We start from the raw sequence: 10,497 nt of genomic DNA on the forward strand, positions 1-10,497 counted from the left end.
ACATGTTCGGTTTATACAGAACGTCATAAAACTTTTATCCAATTAAGATACAAAGACAAAGCGGTAACAAACCAGGCCGAGCGAGAGTTAAAAACATAAGCAACCAACGTACATGACATTTCCATCAGTAAAATTAAAGCTCTTTTGTCTGGGGAGGCGGTGTAAAAACTTAGCGAAAACGAAAACTCGTTTTCACAATTAAATTTGTTGTCGTTTCAAATCTCCAATTGTTGTTTTTGTTTGTTTCGGACGAATAACGTCAGTCCCGAATCAGCTGTCAGTCGCAGCAACAAGAGAATACGTTGAGAATCGACTGCTCAAAATAACCGCAAATCCCGGAACAATTAATCACGGTAGTACGAAGTTTGTTTTTTTTTACATACATTAAGTTATAATTGACTAATTATTTTGTGAATAATTCCGGAATGTATTAAATATTAAACATCGAAGTTAATTCAAAATACGAGGGAAATACTGTTAGTTTCATAAATATAAAAAGAAATTTAAACTTGTTGAGTGTGTTTATTACTGCATAATTGATAGTTCAACAATAAAATACTTCCTCGTTGTCTTTCAAAATTAATGTAGATATTGTTATGTCTCTGTATATTTTTTACTCTTATCTAATGAACAATAAGTCATTGATTGTACACATTTGTACATATATCGATCAGCTGATCCGAATGACATTTGACTTTAAACCAAAAATAACTAGATTTTTCACTAGAATTGTATCCTGCATGTGTGATTCATTCAGTTAAGCTTTAACTGCGCCTGCTTTAAATAAAGATATATATTATATCTGTCATTAATATTAATGCAGTTTACACTTTCAACATACGGAGCTACTGATTTGAAACTAATCATTGACGCGAATCATCAACTAGTTCCCGTTGAATAACTATCAATGTTATTCAATGGAACATAACAGATGGCCCTACTAGCTACTACCGTTAGTAACTAGTAGCACCGTCTGTTATGTCTAGATTCGTCATAGAAAAGGCCTAATTCGTACTTTAAGGTTTGTAGTTAGAACCAACTTTATTAATGCTTAGTTAACAAAGTTAGCTGGTAAATAGGTTACAAGAGATAAAATATTAAACAAGTTTGTAATAGCTTTAGTGAAAGAAAGAGAAGAATAAATCAGTGTTGTATCTGTCACGAAAAGTTTAGGGATGTCATTAAGTTAAAGTGAATGGGGTTATTTCTAGTTAGTCGCCAAAAACTAGCTAGTACTGAAATGTCATATTCATTAATCTTTGACATGTGTCGTAATTATGATAGAAGTACATGTTGAATTAAAAAATAAAGACATATGTTTAATACAAGAATAGTTCACCAATAGGATTGATCAATCCCATAAGACGTACATACGCCAATTCTTGAGCCAAGGTCAAGTGATGCTTACGTCACCTGCAGACCTCGAAGGCTTGTTTACCATTTATGCTGTGCGGTATTGCTTGTGTTTTTGTTAATTCGAAAAGGTCGTACAAGTGATTGAAGAGTTGGAAATTCGTTTTTTACTTAGTTCTACGTTTTAAAAACTATTATTTGTGTGTATTATATATGTGGAGAATAGTGAACAAAGACAATATTATTGTTTAAGGCAAAATAATCTTGTGAGACTTTCAAGGGTAGGTAAAAATGTTTTGTTATATTAAAGCTGGATTTAAATAGCAAAATAAAAATTAAAATCCAAGTCAGTTACTGGCTGAAAGAAAACCAGCTGAGCAGAAATGACAATTTAATTGGCTTATTTAAATTTCTATTCTTTATACACCACAATAAAAAATTAAAAAAATGGGCGAATCATAACAGCGTTTTTGGTCGGTTGGTTTGCATTTGTCCAGCAACTAATCTAGATTTTTATTTTACTTTTTTTTGCTAAATGAAACTTTGTTTGTTTGATTTTAGTGCATGTAGTATATGTCCAAAAATCAAAATGCCTGGTACACGTTGTGCTGTGTATGGTTGTGGTAATACCTATAAAACAAGGCAGCAAGAACATGAATATTTTATATTTCATCGGTTTCCCAAAGCTAAAGATCTTGTTTCCCAAACTATGAGAAAAGAATGGATATTACGATGCAAACGGGAAGATAAATTTAACCCTGATACTAGCTACATCTGCTCAGTTCATTTCACAGAAAAGGATTATGAAAGAGACTTACAGAATGAATTATTAGGTTGGTGAATTATTTAATTGTTTAGTGTAATAGTTTATAGCTTTCAAAGTCTATACTGTCCCAAAATGATTTTGGTAATGAAATTTAGTAACTCAATTTGTTCATAAATATATATAATATGTATATGTATTTTAGGTTTACCACTACGAAAAATATTGAAAAAAACCGCTGTTCCTACTTTGGGATTGTATTCAAAAAAATCAACAAGTGAAGCTAGTAGTTCAAGCATCAGTTCCAGAGAAGAAAGACTGGCCAAACGAAATGCAAAGGAGGAAGTGAACAAACTTTTAAAAGTAGCCACGTTAACAGCTCCTATTAATACTTTTTCTGATGATACCGAAGACCATAATCCTAAATCTTTTGGAAGTATTCAGTTTGAAGAGCATGTACCAGAGCCTTCCACTTCATCAACCCCCAACTTTGTCCCGGAAAACTATGATTATAAGGCTTTGTACAATGAGTCTGTAGAGAAATATGAAAAGTTAGAAAGACAGTATGCTCTTTTAAAATCCAGAAGTAATATAAAAAGCACAAATATCAAAAAACTTAATGAACAATTGAAATATTTCAAAAATAAATGCTATAAATCTAGTCCCAAGTCCCCAAAAAGTTAAAACTTGGAACACTTATTTTGAAAGCCATCATGGAGAATCGTTCAGAAAAGGGCCAGGTGTTGTTTTTAATTTAGCAAAGAAAATCTTTAAAAAAGATTCGAACTATCCATTTAAAATAATTAAGGCTTTTTGTAAATTAAGGACTATAATCAGAATAAATTTTAGAAATCTAAAAGCTAAATTTGAAAGCACGAATTTGAAGAGAAAGTCTGTAAAAGGGGATGAAGATGACGGCAGAAAAACTGGAAAAAAAATGTTCAAAATTACTCATTGACAGATTTCTACCTATCTCTTTATTTTATATATATCTGATATTTTATTATTTTTCTTAAATTTAATAATTTAGATTATTATTAGAAATATTTTTCATAAATCAGTTTAAATCATTTCATTTGTTTTTACTTTTTAATGTTTAGTTTAAAGTTTGTTAATGGCTTCTGTTTTACTAATTATAAAATACAGATCATTTTAAAAAATAATTCATTTTCTTTAATTTCTTTTCTTCATTGTATACCTATTATAAATGGAACTTAAAATTAACTGAATAATTGGAAATTGGATTTTAAATTAATATTAATTCATAATAATGAATAAAACTTAAAAAAATAACTGTATTTTTGTTAAAATTGGCCTTTAAACTCATCAAATAGTCTAGCTCAACAAAGAGTTAAGACCGGTCGAGGTCTGCAGGTGACGTCACGTATGGCGTTTTTTCGCACGCACATGGCAGACACATTCAGTTTATTGAGCAATCCTATTGGTGAACTATTCTTGTGTTTAATATAATTATTATTTCACACTATATATCAACATATAAGATTTCAAAAATGAAGCTGGGATTAAAAATAATACTTTACTACATGTGTTCAAAGCACCTTTTCATAGGTCATTATAAAGTTTTTTTCAACATTTCTTCGAATTTGGAGTACTTTTAAGAAAAATCCATAAAAGTTCATCCAATATTAGATAATAAGCATCAATTTTATTCTGAAATCAACAGGTTAAAGTTCTAGCGTTAGTCGCGAAAAACTAGCTAATACGAATATGTCATTGTCATTAATCATTGACATTTATTATTGGTAATATTTCGTAGTAATTTTGATTAAAGTAACAAGTTTAATTAAAAAATAAAGACTTTTTTAATAAAATTGTTATTTCATTACCCGTAATACTCAATTCAAAGACTGAAGCTTTTTGGGGTGAAAAGGAAGCAAATTTTAATATTGTAGTATAGTAATTATATCTATTTAGTACACTTTGGGGAAGTCTCGAGGTAAAAACTCATTTTTGAACTTTTATTAGGACAAAAGTGGTCATTAATTAAGTATACATGGAACCAAAACGACGCTGTTTATTTTATTATAGTATTATAGTACAACTAATGTGGAAATAAGTTTTTTCATGAGATTATGAAACGTTTGAAATATAGCTTTAATTCATGTTGTTCACTATACTTTTCCAATATCTTGATGTTTTATCCTACAAACTAGTCTAGAAAATTATGTAGTCTCTATACATATTAAATAAAATCCTATTTGGAGCGTTAAATTGTGATTGTCAAAAAAATTGAAAAACCATTCATGCTTTACAAACAAGTAAAGAAGAATTACATTTGAAGAAGTACTATTATATTAAGGTCGTAATATCGTATAAAATCTTTGATTGTGATATTTTTCTTAAATCTATCTTAAAATTTATCTTTTTGCAAAAGAAGTAATTGAAATTGGATGATTTTTTGATTTACTAGAGTCATCCCCATCCCTTCCAGGTTTAGAGGAAACCCTATTAAATACAAATTAAACACAATCGATAATAAAACTGAATTTTATTTTGTCATCAACAAAAACAAACCTAAAAGACGCAATTTCCAAATACAAAAAGTATTTTCTTTATGTAATCACCGGACACTTCAATCAAAAACTTTTCACACCGAAGTACAAAAAGTAAACAATCACATAAAAACATTTTTTTTCCACTATTTAAGAAAATATTTTTTGATGAAGGTCACCTAAACGTTGATAATAAAAAAGAAACTACTACTCGCATCTAAAATCCTCAAGCTTGAGGTTGCGGACAAGGCGGTTCCTTCAATTTTTCCTTATTCCAATCCCTCAAACCTTCTGGAAGCGTTGTATCTTCCTCTAACGAACCGGTTCCTTCCACAAACTCTTCGTAAGTCGATTTTTCCGGAAAAGGTCGTTTTCCCAACAATTCAATCATATCCTCCCTACTGATTATCTCTTTTTTCAATAAACGTTCAGCTACTTTAGCTACTAGTTCTTTACGTTCAGTGAGTAAAGCCGTAGTCTTCTTATGGGCCCCATCGATTAATTTCCTAACCTAAAATATTAATTTCAAATATATATATTTTTTTCAATGATATTTCTTTTAATTATTACCTCTATATCGATCATTTGGGCCGTACTTTCCGAATAGGGCTTCTCCATAACCATTTCACCCTCTCTGGGCATATCGAAACTGACATTACCAACTTTATCGTTCATTCCGTAATGTACAACTTGAGCGTAAGCGCTTTGGGTGACTTTTTTGAGATCGTCTTGCGCCCCTGTCGTTATCCTGTTGAAAAATATTTCTTCGGACACCCTTCCGCCCAACGTCATACACATCCTATCAAACAGTTGTTCTTTACTATACAAATACTGATCTTTCGGTAAATATTGAGCATAACCCAATCCTTTTCCTCTAGGTATTATAGAAACCTGAAATATAATTTATACAGGGTGAAATTTAATTGAAAATACTCAAATCTGTTACCTTTAATAATGGATCGGCGTGTTGTAGGAACCATCCGGCTACGGCGTGTCCTGCTTCGTGGTAAGCTACGGTTTTCTTTTCTTCGGGTGATAGAACGTTAGTTTTTTTCTCCATGCCGGCTACAACTCTTTCGATTGCTTGTTCGAAATTTTTCATTGTAATCGAATCGTTTAAATCTCTAGCTGCTATTAAAGCGGCTTCGTTACAAACGTTGGCTATATCAGCGCCGGTGAAACCGGGTGTTAAAGCGGCCATTTTTCTGGATAATTCGCTTTTATCGAGATTAGTTTTGAGAGGACCTGTGGATATTGTTATATCGAAATTATTATTAAAAAACCTGATACATTTAGATATGAGGATAGGGGATTGATTAATTTTCGAAAAATGAAGGGTTGAAAAGTTTTTTTTCAAAATCTAGTTATGCCATCTTAAAGAGCATGAAATTACCTACAATTTTTATATTTATAAGCTTTTTTGTAGGAACTAAAATAAAAACATAAACAAAGTTTCAAATTTTTTTATTAATTTTTGAAAATTTAAGGGTTGGAAATAATTTTTTTCGAAATTTATTTCTCCCATGTCGTTGAAGATTTTCTACAATTTTGTTATCTATTACTTTTTTTTGTAGGAATAAAAATAGAAAAGATAGTGTAAATTAGGTTTTTAAAATATTTTGTTGTTAGAGGGTTAAAAAATTAAGTGAATGAAATTTTGGAAGTTTTTTCGATATTTTGTTTCAAACTACAACCCTTTTTCTGTAAATTACAACAAACTGTATCCCAAAATTGTTAATATTAATAGAATAAACAGGGGTTGAAGAAAATATATATAAATTCAGTTTATGCTGCCGCCATTTTGAATATTTCAAATTTGTTAAAACTAAATTTTTTAGAAATATTTCCTCTATATTTTCATATAATATCAATTTGATCAAATTATTTTCACTATATATTCTGCTTAAATAAAAAAGTTTGAATTTTTTCTCAATTTTCGAAAATTTTGGCGTTGAAAAAAGGTTTTTTCCACAATTTAGTTATACCATCTTTTAGAACATAAAATTCCCTACAATCTAATCATCCATAATAGTTTCATGATATCAGGTCTCAGAATTTGCGCACCAGTTTTAAAAAATACAAGGGTTGAAGAAGATATTTTTCAAAATCTAGTTTTACCATTTTACAGGGCATGAAATTCCTTACAGTTTTGATATGTATAAACAAAAATAAGGGAGATATCAATATAAAAGTCTCATAATATCCTGTCTCAGAATTATCGTATCAATTTTAGAAAATATAACTGTTGAAGGAGATATTTATTAAAATCTAACTGGACAATCTTATAAGATATGAAATTCCCTACAATTTTGATATGTATAATTTTTTTTGTACGAACAAAAATAAAGGAGATATCAGTATAAAAGGATCATAATACCCTGTCTCAGAAATTTTTTATCAATTTTCGAAAATTAAAATGCCAAAGGAAAAATTTTGAAAAATCTAGTTTCGCCATCTTATAGGGCACAAAATTTCCTACAATTTTAATATGTATAATTTTTTTGTACTAACAAAAATAAAGAAGATATCAGTATAAAACTCTCAAGATATCCTGTCTAGGAAAACATTTGCGACTTCCCCGGACAATGCAGTGGAAAAGTATCAATTTTTTGGTAAAAAAATATAGAAGTAACCAGGGCAGCAATTAATGTAGAGTTTTAGATCCAAAAACTTAAAAAAAAAATGAAAAAGAACAAACAAAATCTCCCGAAGAAAAATTATCTTTTTAAATATCTAAAATTTAAAAAAAATATATTAAATATTGGTTCAAAACGTGTCATTAATGATAATTCATGTTTAAATTTCCAAAAAACTTACCTAAATGTACTTTAAAAATACTAGCTCTTCCTTTAATATCAGGTGCCGGTACAAATATCTGTCTATCGAATCTACCAGGTCTAAGAAGCGCCTTATCTAATATATCGACCCTATTAGTAGCTGCTAGAACGACGACATTAGTGGTCGTATTGAAACCATCCATTTCAACCAACAACTGATTAAGGGTATTTTCTTGTTCTGAATGTCCACCGAAACCTAAAATGAATTTTCCCAATTTGAAAACCGGTTTCCCTAATCTCAATTAACTATAATTACTTCTTCCGCCTCTCTTTCTACCAACTGCATCTATTTCATCGATAAACAGGATACAAGGCGCGTGTTTCCTAGCCATGGAAAAAAGATCTCTAACCCTAGAAGGACCGACACCCACAAACATTTCCAAAAATTCTGATCCTGATACTGTAATGAAAGGCACGTTCGCTTCACCTGCTGTAGCTTTGGCTAAAAGGGTTTTACCAGTTCCGGGTGGACCTAAATTTATATAAAACCAAAATAATTTAAACATACACTGGAAAAAGGGGGATTATCTCACCTGTCAACATGGCTCCTTTGGGTATTTTAGCACCTAGATCTATATATTGTTGAGGATTTTTTAAAAAATTTACAAATTCCATTATTTCTATTTTTGCTTCTTCGCAACCAGCCACATCTCTAAAAAAATCATGGAAACGGTATTTATTACCTTGTTTTGATGGTGATGAACGTTACTGATACCATAAAATGATAATTTAACACATTCACTGCCATGTGTAGTACAACTGATACAAAATGTGTATCCAGTACACTAAAGCTATCAAGTGGTGGTTTGAAACTTTTTTAATTTCCAAATAGGTCCATTGCTGGTTCTTATACAATTAGATACATTTTTTTTTTTGAAAATTAAAAATAATGGTGAGCACGATTTTTAAAAACATTTTCCTGAAAAAATCGTTTATATCACTAGGAATATGGTCTAATAGGTTCAAAATTTCAGTTAAGGGTGTTTTCAAAATCAAAGAAGGTCGAGATAAGGGATACGAGGAACTAGGGATTTTGTTATAAAAATTTATGTGAACCTGATACATTTAGATAAGGGAGGATAAGGGATGAATCAAGTTTCGAAAAATTAAGGGTTAAAAAGTTTTTTTCAGAATTTAGTTATGCCATCTTAGAGAGCATGAAATTACGTACAATTTTTATATCTATAATTTTTAACATATATATATATATATATATATATATATATATATGTTTCTCATTCAAAACCGTAATTTGTATGCATCATCTTATAACTTTTGGGAGACCCTATATAATTTAAGCAAGCGAGACACTGTTTTTTTATGTTCTTCAACTAAACAAACTTGAAAATTAATTAAAACACTTTTAATTATTAAAATATTTATTTTGATGACTTAATTGAAGATTTGTTACCTGAATTTTACTCCGATATCACTAGAATTTATTAATTTAGCTGTGCTTTCCATAACGCCTCCGAATAGACCTCCGCCTCGTTTGCCTCGTTTACCACCCATCATTTCAGCGGATCTTCTCATCATATAAATAAGGAAAGCTATAACCAAAATTGTTGGTAGCATACCAGATAAACTTGCTGCTTCTATCTCCGTCTTATAAATAACAGGAATAAAATTAGCTGGTTCCATATTCATATCCATCTGCGCATTTTCCAGATTCCTTTCAAACGAATCTACACTTCCAATATTGAACCATAAAACATTCTCAAATCAAAAAAAAAATATAAAATTAAGGATAAATCAGTGAGGAAATTTTATATTACTTACAGCTCCTTCGATTGTATTTCCTGGTAATAATTTAACTCGTACCCATTTCTTATTTACTACTTCTAGTCGTTCTACTATTCCCCTTTGTAAATAACTATAATAAAATAATATTTTTGTTACATGTAAAAAATCTATTTCATTCTTTATCAAAACACTTTGAAACTTCAATCTTTTTTTGTTAAATCTAATTTTCAATCAGAAAAGACTTAAAATCCAGATAATTTAGCAACAAAAAAATCTAAAAGGGCCTGGGAAATAAGAAATTAAAGGAATTAAAAAAATGCATGAAAAGATATTGAAATATTTTAAAAGTACATTACCTTTGAACAAATTCTTTCCAGCTTATCTCTTTATAGCCCATTTCCCACATAGTCACTGTAGCTAGGAACGCTACAGCAGCAGCTGCTCCTAGGACATACCATTTATCTCTTTCACTATCACCAAATGGTTTGCCACCACTACCTCTGATAATATAAAAATGATTCTGAAAATAATAGTGAAGAAATTTTAAAAACTTACCCTCGTCCTGTTCCTCCAAATAATCCAAAAGACCATTGTTCATAAGGTTTTGAACTCGTACTAGGGCCCGTACTCTTACTAGGAGGAGGTTTTGGAGCTTCTTTTTCAGGCTTAGCTTTACCATCTTTACCTTTCACTTCTTTTGCTTCTTTTGTAGGTTCCTTTGCACTACCTTGTTTAAAATACTTTTCGAAACCTTTTGGAGGTTTCTCGCAAAATAATCGCCATTCAGTTAAAACAGCTTTTTTTAATGAAAAATTGCTCTAAAATTATGACGTTAGTTTTTTAATTTGTTATGAAATACTTTGTAAGAAGTTATCATACCTGAGAAGCATTTACATTGCACTGTTTAAAAGTTTTCCACACTAAATTTTCTAATCCTCTGTAACCTGTTAAAAGCCGATGTGCCATTATATACTTTTTATATATATTGAAATATCCAAAAAGTCAACATCACATAACTTCAAAATTTTCAAATATTCTAACCCAACTAATTTGATTTGTTCTTGTACCAATCCGGATTTGAAGTTAAGAGCACAAGTACGTTTTTTATTAAATTCTAGAAAGTGTACAAAAATTTTATGTAAAAACTGGCATTTAAATCAAACAAAAACTGTAATTTATTCTCCGATCAATAAAAATTAGTACAAATATTTTATTTTTATTAAAAATAATTTATTCTACAAACCATAGATAAAGTATAAAACCATAAAGTTAATTCTTCTTTTTTAAT

At 29.9% G+C, this 10,497-nt stretch overlaps 2 protein-coding genes across 2 annotated transcripts; one reads left to right on the top strand and one right to left on the bottom strand.

The window, feature by feature from the left end:
* The first annotated feature begins 1,454 nt into the window (after window positions 1-1,454).
* On the top strand, window positions 1,455-2,800 carry LOC130447100 (THAP domain-containing protein 3-like). The gene is made up of 2 exons (XM_056783757.1): window positions 1,455-2,186; window positions 2,322-2,800. The coding sequence occupies exons 1-2, from the start codon at window positions 1,889-1,891 to the stop codon at window positions 2,798-2,800; spliced, it is 777 nt and encodes a 258-aa protein (XP_056639735.1). The 5' UTR covers window positions 1,455-1,888.
* Window positions 2,801-4,608: 1,808 nt separating this feature from the next.
* Window positions 4,609-10,448, bottom strand: LOC130446999 (AFG3-like protein 2). Its single transcript, XM_056783584.1, has 11 exons — window positions 10,089-10,448; window positions 9,765-10,027; window positions 9,566-9,709; window positions 9,246-9,339; window positions 8,878-9,182; window positions 8,000-8,118; window positions 7,723-7,938; window positions 7,447-7,662; window positions 5,576-5,874; window positions 5,200-5,520; window positions 4,609-5,140 (listed from the first exon to the last, which is right to left on the bottom strand). The coding sequence occupies exons 1-11, from the start codon at window positions 10,173-10,175 to the stop codon at window positions 4,856-4,858; spliced, it is 2,349 nt and encodes a 782-aa protein (XP_056639562.1). The 5' UTR covers window positions 10,176-10,448; the 3' UTR covers window positions 4,609-4,855.
* Window positions 10,449-10,497: the final 49 nt, after the last annotated feature.

Source organism: Diorhabda sublineata, chromosome 7 (genome assembly GCF_026230105.1).
Source record: "Diorhabda sublineata isolate icDioSubl1.1 chromosome 7, icDioSubl1.1, whole genome shotgun sequence".
NCBI classification, from domain to species: Eukaryota; Metazoa; Arthropoda; class Insecta; order Coleoptera; family Chrysomelidae; genus Diorhabda; species Diorhabda sublineata.

What these genes read in the sequence shown, in the direction of transcription:
- LOC130447100 (XM_056783757.1), top strand. Translation starts at nt 1,889, where the DNA reads ATGAAACTTTGTTTGTTTGATTTTAGTGCATGTAGTATATGTCCAAAA. An exon ending in CTTACAGAATGAATTATTAG is followed by an intron (nt 2,187 to 2,321) that starts GTTGGTGAATTA and finishes TATGTATTTTAG; the next exon opens with GTTTACCACTACGAAAAATA.
- LOC130446999 (XM_056783584.1), bottom strand. Translation starts at nt 10,175, where the DNA reads ATGGCACATCGGCTTTTAACAGGTTACAGAGGATTAGAAAATTTAGTG. An exon ending in GAAATACAATCGAAGGAGCT is followed by an intron (nt 9,183 to 9,245) that starts GTAAGTAATATA and finishes TTTTGATTTGAG; the next exon opens with AATGTTTTATGGTTCAATAT. An exon ending in GATATCGGAGTAAAATTCAG is followed by an intron (nt 8,119 to 8,877) that starts GTAACAAATCTT and finishes TGATTTTTTTAG; the next exon opens with AGATGTGGCTGGTTGCGAAG.